Source organism: Stigmatopora argus, chromosome 24 (genome assembly GCF_051989625.1).
Source record: "Stigmatopora argus isolate UIUO_Sarg chromosome 24, RoL_Sarg_1.0, whole genome shotgun sequence".
In the NCBI taxonomy this organism is placed as follows: Eukaryota; Metazoa; Chordata; class Actinopteri; order Syngnathiformes; family Syngnathidae; genus Stigmatopora; species Stigmatopora argus.
In genome coordinates this window covers 2,214,055-2,233,711 of record NC_135410.1, presented here as the reverse complement: position 1 = coordinate 2,233,711, position 19,657 = coordinate 2,214,055, and the positions used below count along the sequence as shown (strand labels likewise).

At 42.5% G+C, this 19,657-nt stretch overlaps 1 protein-coding gene across 1 annotated transcript in view; it reads right to left on the bottom strand.

Annotated features, from left to right (window-relative positions):
- slc22a23b (solute carrier family 22 member 23b) overlaps positions 1-19,319 on the bottom strand; it is a 42,855-nt gene extending 23,536 nt beyond the window's left edge. Inside the window, exons 1-3 of the mRNA XM_077594723.1 lie at positions 18,274-19,319; positions 15,291-15,394; positions 1,584-1,738 (exon numbers count right to left, since the gene is read on the bottom strand). Of these exons, the coding sequence (XP_077450849.1) occupies positions 1,584-1,738; positions 15,291-15,394; positions 18,274-18,702 (688 nt within the window). The 5' untranslated portion in view covers positions 18,703-19,319. The remainder of the gene's footprint in view (positions 1-1,583; positions 1,739-15,290; positions 15,395-18,273) is intronic.
- Between the last annotated feature and the right edge of the window lie 338 nt (positions 19,320-19,657).

The window sequence follows — 19,657 nt, the reverse complement described above, 5'->3', positions numbered from 1 at the left end:
TGGACCATGTTTCTCTGTAGGTTTAATTTCACGTTGAACTATATCCCAGGTTCCAGGAGCGGGAAGCCGGATGCGTTATCCCGCGTTTTCCATCCCCCAAACTCGGAGGAGGAGCCCCCAACTATCCGACCTCACTCCTGCATTGTGGCTAGTATGAGGACGGGGCTGGAGGCTGAAGTACTGAGTGCCCAAGATTCGGAGCTGGACCCAAGACGAGGTACGCAGAAGGACCTTTATGTTCCGAGCCCAATGTGTTCCAATGTGCTTGAATGGGCCCACACCTCCCGTCTGACCTGCCACCTGGGTGTTGCCCGCACACTGGCGGTGTTGCGCCAACGCTTTTGGTGGCCGACATTAAGGGCAGATACACGATCCTTCGTGTCTGCCTGCCACGTGTGCGCACGCAACAAGTCCTCCACCAAGCCGAGCTCCGGTCTACTCCTTCCACTCCCAATTCCTAGCCATCCCTGGTCGCACATTGCAATCGACTTCATCACAGGCCTTCCTAAATCTCAAGGTAACACCGTCATACTAACCATCGTTGACCGATTTTCCAAAGCTGCACACTTGCACACTTCATCGCCCTCTGCAAACTACCGTCAGCCCAGGAGACGGCCGCCCTCCTTACGCAGCATGTTTTCCGCCTGCATGGAATCCCGGCCGACGTCATCTCGGACCGGGGTCCACAATTCACCTCTCACGTCTGGTCTGCCTTCTGTTCAACCCTTAAGATCACAGTAAGCCTCTCCTCGGGTTATCATCCGCAGACTAACGGTCAGTGTGAGCGCACCAATCAGCGGTTGGAGGCAGCGATTCGCTGCGCCACCCATGCCAACCCAACCACCTGGAGCGACCAGCTGCCCTGGATTGAGTATGTCCACAACTCCCACCCTAACTCCTCCTCCAACCTGTCCCCTTTTGAGTGTTCCCTTGGCTATCAACCCCCCTTGTTTCCTTTCCTGAAGGCAGATATTGCCGTGCCCACCATCCAGGCACACCTGACCAGATGTGGCCGTATCTGGGAAAAGGCCCGGTCTGCGCTTCATCATGCTTCCACCCGTGCCCAAAGGCAGGCCAACCGCCGTCGTGCCCCTGCACCAGCCTACGTCGTCGGTCAAAGGGTATGGCTGTCCACCCGAGACCTCCCCCTACGGATCGAGTCCCGGAAGCTGTCCCCTCGCTTCATCGGCCCCTACGAGATCGAATGGGTAATAAACCCATGCGCCGTGCGCCTTAAGCTCCCACTGCCCCTCCGCATCCACCCCACTTTTCACGTTTCCCAAGTCAAGCCAGTCACTGAATCCAGGGCACGGCTTATATGCGCATAAAAACACAACATGCAAAAAAACTGCAAGTTGACGGCGCTGTCACACGATGCCTTCACGACAAAATGGCGCCGTTGCATCATGACGTTATTTGTGTACTACATGGTGAAAGCTTTAAATTTCATTATAGATGTATAAAGCAGTCAATTCAATTCAACTTGTACCACAGATATTTTAATGCACATAAAATACATTGTTATGGGCAAATAGTTGTGAGGAAGCAGAGACAGAGCTAAGAAAGGTGAGGCATGTACTTACTGAGCACGTAGAGAGAGAGAGCAAGGCCCGCCAAGCAGAAACCCTCAAAGAAACGCAAGGTGCTGAACATGTTGACATTTATAGAGAAGGCAACACTCAAACCAAACACCAGCATGAAGAGCACAGAGAGAATCAGCACTGGGTGCCGACCGAACCTTAGAAGCAGAGAAAAGAAGAAAAAGAGAACGAGACAGTGTTTAAAAAAAGCTCACAAATCTACTGCAGACGCTAATGTAGTGAATAAAGCAATTCTAGCCATTGTTAGGCTCAGACCATGTGGACTTCCTATTTTAAGGGGGGCAGTTTTGGTCATTGGGTCAGATTAGAATGAAGCCATTTCTTTACATAGTTTCTATAGCCTTTTTCTCATGAAGCAGCTAAGCTGGCTCTCGGGATGCAGAAGGAACTCAAAGGGACAGTTCATATTATTATGAAACTATATTCATATGACTACATGTAAATTATTGTCTTATGCTATTATTTTACACAGTGCTGTGGGAAAAAAAACCTAACCCTTTGTCAGGAATATCATCATACAAATACAATCGTTTTTCGCGGATAATGAACACCAGACATGGCCGCAATAATAAAAAAAACACGAATTACGATCACCCCTTATTATTACTACATACCATACTACATGTTTTCGCGCCAATATGAAAATCCAAGTACACAAGTACAATTATCAAGAAGTGTATTTATTAAATATCACAGTTACAGGCATATGAAAAGACGATAATGTATTAATATCTAAAGATAATCTATAAATTAAGAAAATTAAATACTTTAAGTACTGCACTCACAGGGAAAATAATTCCTCTTTGCTTGATTTAAATCATAAAAAAAGGTTATTGGACCTTAAGTCCAACTCCTCTTTGTAAAATTCGAGAGGCATTTTTCCTGTACAAATATTGCTTTTGTTGTTGTCTTGACACTGCCAAGATGATTGCCAAATTCATTGGCAGTGATATCATCTCCTTCCGAGTGGCCCCATGCAGCGTGTTGATGTCCTCTCGTCATGCTAGCTTCACGGCCGTAGCTACAGCGTAAATCCATCATAATGCTGGTGTATTTTTATATTCCTTGGAGTCGGGGTGTCTTCGTACACACGAAAATTAGCATTTTTGCAGCTTCGGGTAGAATAACGGCCGCTGCAATGTGCATTACGGCAACCTGGACGAAGAGACCAGACGTTACACCTCGGACCTCTTTGCCTCACAAGAATGTATTTTTATTTATTTGCAGCAAACAGATCGCCACAACACACATACATCTCCAGATGGAAAAAGCATTCACTTCCTGCGTGTCACTTTTAACCGTACGGCGGATTCCATTAACATTAAAAAGTTTCCTACAAGCTGAATTCCTTTTGCTCCAATGGCGGGCAATTCTGCTAGCCAGCTAGGAACGTCAATATTTAGGAGGGATTTTCAACGGCGACTCAAAAAAGGCAAAATTCACCGGCATATGTATAAATGGACCGTATTTTCACAACTATAGGGCGCACTTAAAAGTCTAAAATTTTCTCTAAAAAGGTCGATGCGCCCAATCGGTCGGTGCATCTTGTTTGTGCACTAAATTCAATTTTTGTATGGCTCTGACCGCTTGAGTGACTGGTTTTATTTCTTGCTGGCACGCCACTTATTGTGATCAACCCAGCGGACGTTCACCCTAAAAATAGCCTCCCAGCGCATTCCAAGCATTACGGTAAATCCATTCAAAAGATCCCAGGGGAGTGGCAAGGCATTTGACCTCCGTGTGCTTGCAGCGCCTTTAACCCTCAAAAACACTCTCAATACTTAAAGAAACAGCATATTAGAGCTATACAGAGGAAACGCCTGGCGTGAATGACAACACAACGCGGGTGTGAACGCTTGGAAAATGGACTGAAGCCATGGATCGAACACAATTTAACAGCGTTGCTAACGGATTGCTAACAGATTGCTAACGGATGGCCAACATTGTAGTTTGGGCAGGCAGCGTCGCACAAGTTATATGACGATTTGGAATGAATTGTCCATGCCAATATAACAGCGAGGAGAATCAAAGACTTGGGAGTGATGCATGTTGCGAGTTACAATGGATTGTGGATGACTGGGCTCAAGTATCGGCCAGCACTGTTCCCGGAATACACAACTCTGACTCACAGTGGAGACTAGCATGATAAATGCTGAACTCTTTATATCAGACTGTACCTTTTACCTCAATAAAGCATTATCCAACTTAGTTTTGCTCGTGCTGTCTTTAAAAAAACACGCTAGTGCCAAGCCTAACATACGCTAGCAGCTAGCATTACATATGCTAGCGGCTAGCATAACATACGCTAGCCTAGTGTCATGCTAGCGTCTTATCGGACGAGGCATCCATTGTGTTGACAAAAAACAGAAAATATACCCGCGAATGAGACTGGGTCCTATCACACGGTGCGTTTTATAGGTGTGAAAATACGGTATATATATATATATATATATATATATATATATATATATATATATATATATATATATATATATATATATATATATATATATATATATATATATATATATATATATATATGTATATATATACCGTATTTTCACACCTATAAAACGCACCGTGTGATAGGTGCGTTTTATAGGTGTGAAAATACGGTATATATATATATATATATATGTATATATATACCGTATTTTCACACCTATAAAACGCACCGTGTGATAGGACGCAGTCTCATTTGCGGGTATATTTTCTGTTTTTTGTCAACACAATGGATGCCTCGTATATATATATATATATATATATATATATATATATATATATATATATATATATATATATATATATATATATATATATATATATATATATATATATATATGTACAATTGTAGATTCTTTCGTTGGTGCTGAGAGATGAAGCGCTCCCCTGACCTCTGCCATTTTGCACTGCTGTTTTTCATCTTTCTTTTGGTTGCGAGTTTCAGCATAGATTTTGACATTTTTAATAACTTTTATTATATATACATCAGAAAAAATCTGCAATGTAGTGAAGCCGCAAAATTTGAAGCCGCCAAGTGAAGAAGGATCACAGTACCCCACAAGGTGGAGGAAGAAGTCAACAAGAACTCTTGCTTTCTGGCTTGCTCTTAACACTGCATACTATAAGAACTCAGTTTGGCCTCATCGGTTTTCCCCTGAGCTCAATAATTGCAGTTTTCTCGTTTCATTCAACTTCAAGTTCTGTCAATACATTACAATACACGGTCCCCAAATCCATGTAGTATGGCTGGCAGAGAACCGTGTCTCAAACGCAGTGTTGTTCAACTTCTGAAAAGTACGTAAAGAGTTGTACTTACTGTGATCCTTTGCCACTTCACGGCTTCAGTACATCACATTTTTTTTATCTTAAGTATAAAAAAGTTCATAAAAATGTCAAAATCCACGCTGACACTCGCAAGCGGAACACAGGAGATGAACAATGGCGGTGGAAAATGGTAGGTCAGGAACCACTTCTTCTTCAGTGCTAAATTGGGTAGCACTCAGCGCCAAAGATAAAGTGATACGCTCGATGCAGTATGTCTTGCCATTTCCTGTTTTGTTGCGAGTGAATTTCGCATCGCGCACATCTGTGGAGAAAGACTATATTTTGGGCCGCGGTTGAAAATGCCTCCTAAATATTGACGTTCCTTGATATGCTAAAAGCGTAGCACGCCATTGCGGCATAAATTAACCTACACTGTGGCGTTCTTTTGTAGATAATTCAGCTGGTAGGAACCATGTTAATGTTAATGAGTTCCACCGTGGGGTTAAGAGGAAGACAGGGTAAGTGAACGCTCTTCCAGTCTGGAGATGCACACGTGTTGTGTCGATCTGTCTGCTGCGAATAAATAAAAATAAATTTTTGTGAGGTCCACCAGCATGGTGAAGAGGTCAGAGATGTAGCGGGTGGTCTCGGCGCCCAGGTTGCCGTGCTGCACGTTGCAGCGACCGTTCTTCTCCACGACACACTGCCGCTTTTGCTTGGCCATCGGTGCACATGCGGCGCTGTTCACTGCGCAAAGCACGCATTTTCCAAAGCGAGGAAATGCAAATTCTTATGTGGACTAAGACACCCTGACTCCGACTCTGAGAAATAAAAAAAAATGAACCAGCATTATGATGGATTTGCGCCGTGGATACGGTCGTGAAGCTGGCATGACGATAGGACATCAACACACTGCCTGGGGCCACTCAGAAGGAGACTGATGACAAAAGGGTCAGAGCCATTGAATTTGGCAATTGTCTTGTCAGTGTCAAGACAATAACAATAATATTTCTTTTTAAAAAATGCCTCTCAAATCTGCCGAAGAGGACTTGGACTATAGCTCCAATAACCAGTTTTTTTATTATTTAAATCAAGTGGAGAGGAACTATTTTCACTGTGAGTACAGAATCCATTTCTTTTAATTCATAGATTTTATTTAGATATTAATACATTACATTCTTTTCATGTGCTTGTAATTGTGATATTTAATAAATACAGACGCTGCCCTACTTAGGAACATACGACTTACGAACAACGGTACATACGAACATGTCTGCAAATTGCGTTTCTGTCGAAAAATGTTCGTAAGTTCGATTTTGTATTTTTTTCCGAGTAGTGCTTCTTTCCGCCGCTAATACCGACGCCTGGCGCTGTGAGAGCTCAGCTCACCCAGCATCTACCTTCTTCTGTCCAATTCGTTGCAATGCGGAAGTGCGTGAACGTATCTCCAGTGCGCAAAGAACCTTTTTCATTTGTATCATTAAATATCTCGTGCATCCATTATTGAATATGGTTGGTAAAAAGTGAAAGGCTTCTATTGAGGGAGGTGCAAGGAAGAGGCAAGCCATTTCATTTGAAACGAGTGGCAATAATAACGAAGCTTGATGTGCGTGAGAGTGGTGAGCGTTGCACGGGCATACAACTTGAATCGTTCGACCGTCAGTACCATTTATAAACAGAAAGATCGAGCAGCAGGACCCAAATATTGAACGTTGCACAAAGTTTGCAAATTAATTGAATGATGCCATACAGTGCTACCGCATCATTTATGATGAAAAAAAGAAGAAATCTCTCTATACAGTACTGTACATATTCTCTCCATTTTATTAAATGTTTTTTTCAGTACAAACCAATGTGTGTTACTTATACAAGCCTTAAACATACAAATGCACTTATATAAACCTTTAATATACTTATTTAGGCCTTAAACATAAATTATAATACAAAATATAGCACTGAATCAACTTACAAACAAATTCAACTTATGAACAATCGCTCGGAACCTAACTCGTCCATAAGTAGGGGAGCGTCTGTACACTTCTTGATAATTGTACTTGTATAGGCGCGAAAACATAGCATGGTATGTAGTAATAATAGGGGTGATCCTACTTTGCGGTTTTTCGATTATCGCGGGCATGTCTGGTCTACATTATCCGCGAAAAAAGAGGGATGACTGTACTAATCTGAATAAATAACGAAATTACTTGACTTTTTATTTCAATATGAAAGTAAGTATGTTACGTTACTTTACTTTAAATATGATATAAAAAGTTGTTTTTTGTTGTTATGTTGTATACTAAGACAAAAGACAACACATTTTACCTCACGTACGGCCATTCCAGAAAAAAAAGATGGATCAACTCAAAAAAGTCCTTTCAGCATCCATAAGCGCATTGAGATGGTTTTCGATGAGGCAAGTTTTTGTGCAGCAGTATTTAAAAGGTGAAAAGAAAAACTAAGAACAAATTGTTTAAGCCTTGCACAAGGCACCAAATGCTTTACTCCAGGTCTATTGGTGGTACAATACAGTGTTTCCCAACCACTGGGCAGAAGCACACTTGTGTCCCATGAGCGATAGTCAGGTGTCTTACGGGAAATTACAAGTCATACATTGTAATGTTCAGAGAGAATCTTACTACTAAGAGATTGAAATTGAACTATTACAAGATTAAAATCGAAATATGACTTACCGTATTTTCACGACTATTCGGCGCATCGTATTTTAAGCCGCAGTGTCAGTAACGAGCGCTATTTCTGTATTTTAGACACACAAAGCATGCACCATTTAATTAGACGCATATATATTATATATGGATGAACATCGAAACGCAATAGCGCTGGCTACCGGAAGCAGCCTATTTCCGGGTTCCAGTGCGCAGTGACTGCTGGGAAATATAGTTCTTGCACGCTACACCCACACGCTAAAAACATGTTTTGAAAAGGCAACGGAAGCAAAACTGAGTTCGGGTTGTACTTTATTTAGACATTTTACAACTCACTCACGTCATCATCACCCACAAATCCCTCAAAGTCCTCATTTTCTGTGTCCGAATTAAACAATTGCCCAAACGATCCTTCCAAAAAGCCGGGTCCCCTCTCCTCGTTCTCAGAGTCACCGTCATTTCCATCAATCCATTCACAAATCGTAGCGTAAGAAGCCCGGCGCTGCCTGCCACTTTTCGTGAAGCCAGGCATGGCATATATATATATTATTTATGGATGATTATCGAACCGTAATAGCGCTGTCTACGAAAGCAGCCACAGACGCTATTTCCGGTGTGCAGTGACTGCTGGGATAAATAGTCCTTTTGTTAAAACACCCAGGTTGACGGCTGTGATAACTTTGCACTACTAGTATCAATATACTACAACGGCGAACACACTAATTTGGTGCTACATGTACCAAATGCATGCTACACCCGCACGCTAAAAACACGTTTTTAAAAAGGCAACGGAAGCAAGACTGAGTTCGGTTGTACTTTATTTAGCCATTTTACAATGTACTCACGTCATCATCAACCACAAAACCATCAAAGTCCTCATTATCTGTGTCCGAATTGAACATTTGTCCATCGAAAACGCTGAGTTTAATACGTTCGTCCAGGCGGCCACAATTCATTCCCAAATGGTAGCTAGCTAGTAGCTAGCGTAACTAGTATTCCAAGGCTGTCTTCCATGCTTTGCAACTGTGTTGATGCCGATCGCCAGGCCACAATTCGTTCACAAATAGTAGCTAGCGTAACTAGGATTCCAAGGCTGTCTTCCATGCTTCGCAGCTGTGTTGATGGCGATCGCCAGGCCACAATTTGTTCAATTTGCTAGTTAGTGTTGATGCCGATCGGCAGGCCACAATCCATTGGGTGTATTGACAAAAAAAACCTACATATCCCAGCAGTCACTGCGCAGTACTTTATCTACGGGAAAATAGTAGAGTTGGGGGCTGCTTGCCATAGTTGTCCTATCGACGGATTTATTTTATTTTATCGTGATAACAATTTTAGTATTGGTCCATCTATAAAGCGCACAGGATTATAAGGCGCCCTGTCTGTTTTGGAGAAAATTTCTGACTTTTATGTGCGCCTAATAGTCGTGAAAATACGGTACATTAAATCAAAGATTGTACTATTACAAGATTCAAATATTGATATTATGAGATTCAAGTCATTGTGTAACTCATTTTTATGTATCTAATGTAAACCGGAAGTTTTTTTGTTTTACTGGCTTCAATTTTTGGTGATGTTAAGTCTGAGTGAGCACAAAACTGCTCTCCACATAATGTTAGGAGGTTGAAATAATATTGGGAGTAAAAAGGCAGAAAATGATGATATTAAAAACCTTACATTACTTATTTTTACATCACTTGAACTGGAAGTTGTTCGGAGTCCGCAGACATGAACTTTGGGTGACATTTGCTAGGTGTGGAAACATTTGATTTTGGAATAATTTTTGGAGTTTATTATCTTCCTGGTGATACAACTTTGGTGAGAACGACTTTATAGTTTTAATATAAGCGACATAGTATTAAATTAGAAGATTTTTAGCTGTTGTTGTGCCTTGAAATTGTTTCAATCCAAAAAGACTGCTGTGGCTCACAAAATGTTGGGATACTCCGTCTACTTTGGGTTCAAAGCCTGTGCTGACCAGCTGGCTGGAGTTTTCACAAAAAAATTCAATTGTTCCCTGCAACAAGCCATCATTCCATCCTGCCTGAAATCTGCCACCATTATCCCTGTCCCCAAAAATCCAACCATTGACAGCCTGAATGATTATAGGCCTGTTGCACTCACGCCTGTGATCATGAAGTGCTTTGAAAAGTTGATAGCCCGCCATATCAGAAATACAATCTCTCCCTCAGTTGACCCTCACCAGTTTGCTTATAGAGCTAACAGGTCCACTGAGGATGCTATCGCCATTGCTCTATACACAGCACTGAGCCACCTGGAACACCATGGGAATTACGTGAGGATGCTTTTCATTGACTATAGCCTTCAACACTATAAAACCGGACATTCTGACTGACAAACTCTCCCACCTTGGACTATCGTCTTCCATCTGCTGCTGGATAAAGAACTTCTTAACCAACCGACCACAAACTGTTAGACTTGGTCCCCACCTCTCTTCCTCCATTACACTGAGCACTGGCTCCCCTCAAGGCTGTGTACTGAGTCCTCTTCTGTACTCCCTGTACACATACGACTGTACACCAACCTACCAGTCTAATTCCATCATCAAATTTGCCAATGACACCACTGTGGTCGGACTCATCTCAGGAGGGGATGAGTCGTCCTACAGAGATGAGGTCAACAAACTGTCTTTGTGGTGCTCGGTGAACAATCTCACACTGAACACCACGAAAACTAAAGAAGTAATCGTGGACTTTCGCAAACACGGCACAGATCTGGCCCCACTCCTCATAAATAGAGTATGTGTAGACAGGGTCCAGTCCTTTAAATTCCTGGGGGTCCACGTCACGCATAAGCTCTCCTGGTCTACAAACACCACGGCAGTAGTGAAGAAGGCCCAGAAACGACTCCATTTCCTCAGGGTACTCAGGAGGAACAACTTGGACACTAAGCTTCTGGTAACCTTCTATAGAACCACTGTGGAGAGCATCCTGGCATACTGCATCACAGTGTGGTACGGCACGGCAGCAGATAAAAAGGCCATGCAGACAGTGATTAACACTGCCCAGAAGATCGTCGGCTGCCTTCTGCCCTCACTGGAAGACATTGCCAGCCCTCGTTACCTGAGCAGAGCCAGGAACATCATCGGGGACTCATACCACCCTGGTCACAATCTGTTCCAGCTGCTGACCTCTGGCAGACGCTATAGGTCCCACAAAGTACGGACAAATAGGCTTAAGGACAGTTTTTCCCCACATCCATCAGGACTCTAAACTTGCAGTAACACAACACACAATCCCTTCTGTGTAATAACTTTGGGGTAAGGTAATATGAAAAGACGTTTGGGCGGTGATCTGCATCCTACTGGCTGATTGAAGGTAAGTGAAAGACAGTGATCCGCTCGGGGGGGTGATGCGATGTATCCATAACGGCAGAATGCCAAAATTACGAGTACGAAATTATCACTTACTTGGGTCTTTTGCCGAGAAAACACACCTTATGGAGAAGCACTACCAATTTCGTCATACGCAGTTTCTGGGTGTGATGATAATTAGGCTTTTGTTGTTGATGATGACGACAGGGCCTATGTCCGATTATTATTATTATTTATATCCTTGGCACAGCTCTTCAAGTAAGACCTGAGCTACTCATTTAGTCTGTCTTTGATTGGCTTACCCTGACATTTTACCCAATCTTAGCCATCAATAACCTCTTTTGGAACATGCTGTCGAGGCTTGTTCAAGAACAAAAAGCTGTCAACGGAGAACACCACAAATATTGAGACCTGCAGAGATTTCTGTAAAATCCGTTGTTTTTACATTACCTGAAAATTGAGGTACAGTGGTACCTCATCATACGACCGCTCTTCATACAATATTCTCGTCTTACGAGGGAAATTTCGATCGAATAATTCGCCCGTGATGCGGTCAAAATTTTGTGATGCGACCAAGCCAGGTGGCCATGGCACTGTCTTTTTTTTGCATCTCTTTCGTGTATAAAATCTTTCTACGAGCACTGGGCGGACTTTGCATTTCCATACCCGTTTTCCCCCCCACTTTGGTCTACATTTATATACCAGGTAAACAACAATGGATCGGAAGAGTTTTGCAAAGAAAAGAACTGGAATATACACTCGGTAATCAGACACAGGGAAGCGGCAAGTTCCAAACAACTCTTGATGCGTTACTTTTGAAGGCTCCGGCGGAACGTCGGGGTGGGGCCAACCCGTTACAAAGGTAAGAAAGATTAAAACTAAATTAGAATTCAGTTTTGTGTGAAGTTACATTAAATGTTGAGTGTCTGTATATATTAATCCAAGTTAATTTAAATTTGTTTGTTCGAATACGAGTGCCGTGGATAAAGTCCCCCCAACACCTCCCCCCGCCTCCGTGTGTATGTCGTTCCCTTCCCCTCCGCGAAATGCGTCTAATTTGACTTCTATTAAACACATTTTATTACTATTAAACCACTCGTTATTTATTACTTTGTCAATACATGGCGAATTAGAAGAAATAAAACATATTTTACACGAGTGCGGCGTTGCCGTGGATAAAGTCCCCCCAACACCTCCCCCACCTCCGTGTGTATGTCGTTCCCTTCCCCTCCGCGAAATGCGTCTAATTTTACTTCTATTAAACACATTTTATTACTATTAAACCACTCGTTATTTATTACTTTGTCAATACATGGCGAATTAGAAGAAATTAAAAAAAAATTCCAATCCAATATCCTGTTTTTGGTGTTTTTTCAGCGGGTTGGAACGAATTAATTTGTTTTCCATTCATTTCAATGGGAAACGTCCGCTCGAGTTACGAGAATCTCGTCATACGAGCTCAGTTCCGGAACGGATTAAGCTCGTATCTCGAGGTACCACTGTATTGGAAAAAAATATGTTTGGGGATGTTGCGTTGTGGGATGCAAGAGGACAGAATACAGGTCAGTCATGTATACTCGTGTGTGTCACATGCTTTCATAAGTACAGATTACACAACAGCGTGACTTCTCATGCAACGTCATGCAACGTAAGTAAAATAACTATTGGGCCGTTCTTGATTGAGAAAATGTAAGGCATTAAATTAGAAGTTACAGCAAAAAAAGTAGCGGTAGCGGTAGTAGTAGTATAGTAGTAAAATGCAGTGGTGAGAAGTAGATATTTAAATAAAAATATGCAGTAGCAGTAGAAGTAGCAGTAGTAGTAGTATAGTAGTAAAATGCAGTGGTGAGAAGTAGATATTTGGCACGTAAGCAGGGTTTGGTTTGAGTACAGTCAGCAGCCACTCCTACAGTGTCTTGTTTTTTTCACCATTTTGAAGACTTTAAAAATAGTTACAATTCACTTCTATTGATTCAAATTTGGCGGTTTTGTTTAGCATACTCTGTTCTTTGACCCAATCAAATAACTTGACTTCCATTTGTAGGTCCCTTTAGGGTTTGGACATTTACTGGGTCACTTGTTTGCTTTAAAACATTCAGAAGTTGACTTCTTGGTATGTTTTGGATGGTTGCCCTGCTGCAAAACCCAAATGTGAGTAATCTTGAAGTCACAAATTGATGGTGGAATGTTCTTCTACCCCAGGTTCACTATTGTTCTATGTTTTCCGATTTAAGAATAATGGAGCTCACTGCGGCTGCCTGGTACCCTAAAGATTGAGAAATATAGTTTTGGAACCCTTTCCAGACCGATTGTTATCCATTACTTTAGTTCTCAACTTTTTTTAATTTCTTAGGCTCACGGCATCATTTTAGAGCAGGGGTCACCAAACTACGGCCCGCGGGCCGGATACGGCCCGCCGGCACATTTGGACCGGCCCTCTGAACAATACCAGAGACGCTATCGGAATTTTTTTTTTTTTTTTTTTTTTTTTGATTTTTTTTTTTTTTTTTTTTTTTTGGGGATGCGGCCCGCTGGCACATTTGGACCGGCCCTCTGAACAATACCAGAGACGCTATCGGATTTTTTTTCCTATTTGGCCTTGAAGACTGGGACATTTTAATCTTGTGTTTGGTTCATTGCACCCCTGCTGAGCCCACAAATCATCCCAGTGAAGCGGGGCTTCGCATTGCTTCTTTGGCGACACGCGTGGGGAGAGTGTTTCCCTTTGATGCATGCGGGCACGTCCACCGTTGCATGCACGAGCAGTGTTACCGAGACATCTGGACGATCGCAGGTGAGGGCGGAGCCCTGGGACCATCGCGGACTATTCAAGCATATTAAAACTGCAACCTGTTTGAGAACGGAATAATGGCGAAAAAGTTAGGTGAGAGAAAAATTGATTCAGAATGCAGGATATTTAACCTGGAGTGGACAAACGATTATTTTTTTGTTCAATGCAAAGAAAAGGCTGTTTGTCTCATTTGTCAAGAGACGGTGGCGGTATTCAAAGAATACAATCTTTGCCGACACTATGAATCCCGTCACAAAGACAAGTACGATAGATTGCAAGGCCAAATACGAGCAGACAAACTCTCAAAGCGAAAAAGTGGACTACTATCTTAGCAGAACCAGGCATCCGTTCGGGCCAGCTTTTGGGTTGCTAAATTGATAGCAAGCAGCGGTAAGCCTTTCACTGACGGAGAGTTTGTTAAGAAATGTATGGATACTGTCGCGGAGGAGGTGTGTCCCGAGAAGAAAGATGCATTTAATGCCGTAAGTCTGTCGGTGAGTACAATGACCAGACGCGTTGAAGAAATCGGGAGTAATGTATATGCCCAGCTGCAGCAGAAGACGAAATAATTTGACTTTTTTTCATTAGCACTGGATGAAAGCACGGACGTGCAAGACACAGCGCAACTGCTCATTTTTATTCGTGGAGTTAGCGCAAACTTTGAGATTTGCGAGGATCTGGCAGCCCTCCAAAGTCTCAAAGGGACTACAACGGGAGAGGATATTTTTGACAAAGTGTGCCAAACCATGGAGAAGTTGGACCTGGACTGGTCAAAGCTAGCTAGCATCACGACTGACGGGGCTCCTAGCATGGTGGCCGAAACTTGCGGTCTAATAATGGGACGCATGAACCGGGAGTTGGAAAAAATGGGTCTCACCGCCCCGCTACGAGTCCACTGCCAAATTCACCACCAAGCACTGTGTTGCAAAATGTTGACGTGGGATTCTGTAATGACGGTTGTGGTGTCGTGCATAAACTTCAGAGCAAAGGGAGAAGATTGTGCATGGCACAACAGAAAGTTAATGTTCCATGGCTTTTTCTGTTACAAACTGACACCGGCCCCCCATCAGAGAAGGGAAAAGTTATGTGGCCCTCACAAGAAAAAGTTTGGGGACCCCTGTTTTAGAGCTTTTTGAGATACCTTAGTGTTCACTATCAAATGGAGACATGGTACTAACAGGAGATACTGTATTTTAGATTAGTATATAGTATATACTAATCTAAAATACAGTATCTCCTGTTAGTACCAATAAAAATTAGCAATGACATTTCTGATCATCGACTGTATATATGTACTATGTACAGTAGATGATCAGAAATGGCACTGCTGATTTTTATTGGTTCTTGTTTGGGTGTACGTGTTCTTTTAGCAATAGTAAATAGAAATGAATTGGTACAACATACATACGATATATATATTTATATATATATATATATATATGTATATATATATATATATATATATATATATATATATATATATATATATATATATATATATATATATATATATATATATATTAATCTGTGAATGAGCCACCTGGGACACATAAAAGCTTATAAAAGGCTTTTTAACTAGGATGACCTTAGTCGGGAAAAAGAAGTAAATAAACAGAATATATGAATGAACATACCAGTCGGCCATGACACCCATCACTAGGTAGCCTATTATGGAACCCACAAGCAGAGAAAATTTGGCAATATGGACTTTCCAGGCTGAATCACACACCAGGTTCCACTGAAAACAGATAAACAAAATATCAGAAAACATTTCTCAGGGTTTTGAGTGAAATAAGCACAAATATATACTTTTTGAAAATAATTTAAAAAATATCTCATGATCCCAGTGAAATGTACTTGTTTTTAGCTCACAATTTTGATAATTCATGAAGGCCCATGGGTGTGTAAACATCTTAAGAGCAAATTTTATTCCATCAGAATTTCCATATCCCATCTATCTGGAGCAGCGTTTCTTAACCGGGCTTCGTTCGAAACCTAAGGGTTGGGTGGAGCCTTTGCCACGCAGGTCAAGAGACTCTGACTCATCATGTCTATACGCGATGACATGTCCTGCCTGATCATCACTGGCTGCAGATGAGCAGGTGACAATCCTTGGCCAATCAGTGTTAAGGAATTTAGTGCACTCAGGAGTGATCCAACGTGTGAATGTCATCGTAGTACATCGTGTAATTACATTGTTCATATTTTAATCCATACTAATTTAGTGGAGCAAAAAAAGAAAGTGGTCAAACAAATATTTACAATATGGATTATCATGTTTCACGGAACATAACGATAGTCAGCGTCCTATCTACATGATTTTCAATGCCAAGTTGAGCATCTCTAGCCTCGCACCGGCAAAACTAATACCTACTTTTAGACCCATAATTGGAGACCGAATGATGTACAGAATGAGGCATTTTGGGGGCAAACTATGAGCAGGTGTAGACAGATCATAAGTAGTAAGTAAAACAAGTTTGAATAAGTTATATATTATTTATCAAAAGTTCTAAATACTAAGCAAATTTTGAAAGTTTGGCTACCTTTATCACTTCAGGCATGCAACCTAATCATATACGAGGACATTTTGGGGCATTCATTTGTCTGTCATGTATGTACCACATACGTTTATAGTGTTGAAATTATTTATTTCTAAATGTATGTTTTAGGTGAATTTTTGGTTTTTAGGCAGACAAGCCAATCGATGCAATGCACAACAATATAATGAAAACAAAGTTGTGGTTGTGATTGTCCTTTGCTTTCACCTGTTGCCGCCTCCTGCTGCTGACTCGTGTGTCACCCACCTGTTCTCAATGTGTCTCTAACCCATGTCTGTGTGTTTAAGTCCCCTTTGTTTGTCAATTACTTGTTATGTCCTTGTCAATGTCACGTGAGTGTTAGGTGTGCATCCAAGCCCTGCCCTGGTTTGTTTGATTATGTAGCTTTTGGTTCACCTTTGCATTTTTGGATTCCCTGCTCATTTGCACTTTGTTTTTGGTCTCTTAAATTGAACCTTTTAAGTTGCCAACGCCGTTCCTGTCTTCCCTATATCCCTGCGATTAGTCCATCCCTTGCTTACACGCCCGCTCGCCTGAGCACTCATTTAACTCATCGGACGTCTACCCCCGTCAATGGCAGCAGATGTGTTAAATGAGTGCTCTTATTGATAATTTTGATATTTCAACACCTTCCTGTATTGCAAGTTATAGAGAGAATGAAGGTTTATCGGACGTCTGCCTCCGTCAATGGCAGCCGGACATCCGGCTGCCATTGACAGCGGTAGACGTCTGATTCATGTTGACTGCTGCGTTATATATCCACTTGATGGAGCTCTAATAACAGAAATAGCATCTGCACCTCAGTCAACATGAATCGGACGTCTACCGCCATCAATGGCAGCTTATTGATAATATGTTTAATTTGGGACAATAATAGTATAAAAGAGGCAAGTTTGTCTATACCAGGGGTGGGCAAACTTTTTACCGTGCGGGCCAGAATGGATACTAAAATTTTACAGCATTTGGACACGCAATGTAATTTATCAAACCTGGGGATTGAAATATAAGAAAAAAGACACAATTGAAGGATAAAATTTATTTTGAAATTTAATTTCAACATTAGTAACATATTATTATTCAATGAAAGAAAGCAGTCTTTAAATTGAGAGTAGGGCAAAGGGAAATGAATGAGGTCATTGATTTTTACTATAATGTGGACAACGTCGGTGGGGACAACGTCGGCGGGCCGGATTAAAAAGCCTAATGGGCCGTATATGGCCCGCAGGCCGTAGTTTGAAAAACCTGTACACACTCCAATACGAGCGAATCCGGCGACGAATAACATGTACACACGCCAATAATACGCAACTTATTGATAATTTTGATATTAGGTATTTAGATATTAATGCTCTTACATTGTCAATGCAATTACAAACTCACTCACTCTCGCATGATTATAATTTTGAGAGCGAGAGATTATCTGGTTGATCGCTTTCAACAGTAAACTCTGTCTCTGTCTCTCTCTCTCTCTCTCTCTCTCTCTCTCTCTCTCTCTCTCTCTCTAATGATTATACGCAACTTATTGATAATTTTGATATTAGATATTTAGATACAAACTCACTCTCTCTCTCTCATGATTATAATTTTGAGAGCGAGAGATTACCTGGTTGATCGCTTTCAACAGTAAACTCTCTGATGATTATAAATTTGAGAGCGAGCGAACCCGGCGACGAAACGTCCGTTCGACGAAATGTCCGCTCGACGAAACGTCCGTTCGACGAACTGTCCGTCGACCAAACGTCCGGCTACCCTTTTAATCGGATTTTGGAAAAATCTAAATATTATATCTAAAATGGTCCAGCCCAAATGAAATCGAGTTGACGTTAATGCGGCCCGTGAACCAATCCGAGTTTGACACCCTTGCTATAGGTTGAGGGCACACGCACACAGACACACGTGCACTCGATCTCAGATTGAGGTCAGTGGGTGAACCCTGTTTATATTTGCGTCAAACAACACAGTAGTATTGGCATTTGACAAGGTGATGAAGACCCGTAATTGCGAGGGATATTTTTTTCTCGCATGTCATTTTTGGGCTTGTTTAGTGCTCTCTCGTTACCTTGGTAACCACATTCTGACTGAGCCCAGTGTGGAGTTCCAGTGTCCTCTCCTTGCAGGCGCACAATAATCCACTGCCGTCGCCGAATTCATACCCGGTGCCGTTGCCCTGGAGTTGAAATGCGGGCACATCCTCGGCACTGGGCACCAGATAGGATTCCACGTTCAGTTTGCTGTCGTTCGCCATAGGATGCAAACACGTGCCATTTGGTTGAGCCAGGAGAAAATAATCCGAGAACTGGCTAAAGCCAATGAACAATGCTGGTATCCAGGTCAGGACTACGAGCTGCTTTTGGTGCCTCCCGAAACCCCCGAGAGACGGAAGAACAGAGCCGTCGATATGCGGTAGCAGCCTGGGTGGCGGATGATCCAGTGGGGTGAAGCCGTTTTCGGGCGGGTGGTCCTGTGCTTGCGGGCGACCGGCTGCCATTACTGCCCGTCCCCACGGAGCAGCTGGGCGAAACAGCCGGCGAAGAAAATCCTCTCTGTTAAAACCTTTTTGGAGACAAAGGGGCTCGCGTCGCAGCCGAATCCTGCTTGTAACTCCCCCCCCCCAAAAAATAAAAAAATAAAAACCAACAACAACAAAATCCCGAGGAAATAAAATCGGGTCTGTTGTGTTAATGAATCAGCGCATAGATGTCCTCATTTCGTCCGTGGGGTGTCCTGGAAACACTGGGAAAAGTCCGTGTGGATAGGCGGTGGGGAATAACCCTGAGAGGCTTTGTATTCCATGCGGACACCTCCCACTTTAGTATCCCCCCAATTGAAGTTGATCTGGCCCAGCCAAGCCGTTTTTGAAGAAGAATAGATAGAATACAATCTAAATATCTGCTGCTTGGTCATCGATGTGCGCCACAGCAAGTCTCATTCGCGGCCAACGCGCGACCCCTCCGAAGGCGTGCATCTTGTAGGTCGAGGATTCCCGAATTTGACCTGGGCACTCTCCCATTGCCGGTTCGCTTTGACGTTCTGGATGTGGCGGAAAATTCTGCGGGAACGTCAACTGAGCCAAAGGGGGTCGTAGAGAATGTTAGTGGCAGGAGGTGGGGGGGCGGGGGGTGCAAAGCACGCCCTTTCCTCAATCGCGCTATGTGCTGTGATTGGAGAGTCTGCAAAGGGCAATTGCATCACTGAAGGGAATCTGCAGGCGACAATGATTTCCTTTGTTGCAGCGTTCACTGAAAAGGGATGATTCAAGCAGCAGAGTCACCATTGTTTACAACATGAAGTGTGCACGCTTGTTTCGCGTATAATTTTTATGATATATGCGTAAATTTCTATGCATATTGCCTCTTTACCATGTTCCCTTTGCAGCAGTATTTACTGGTTTGAATAGACAATAAGAGGGGAATTGGGGGATGGCCTGGCTCTGAGCTGCCGCG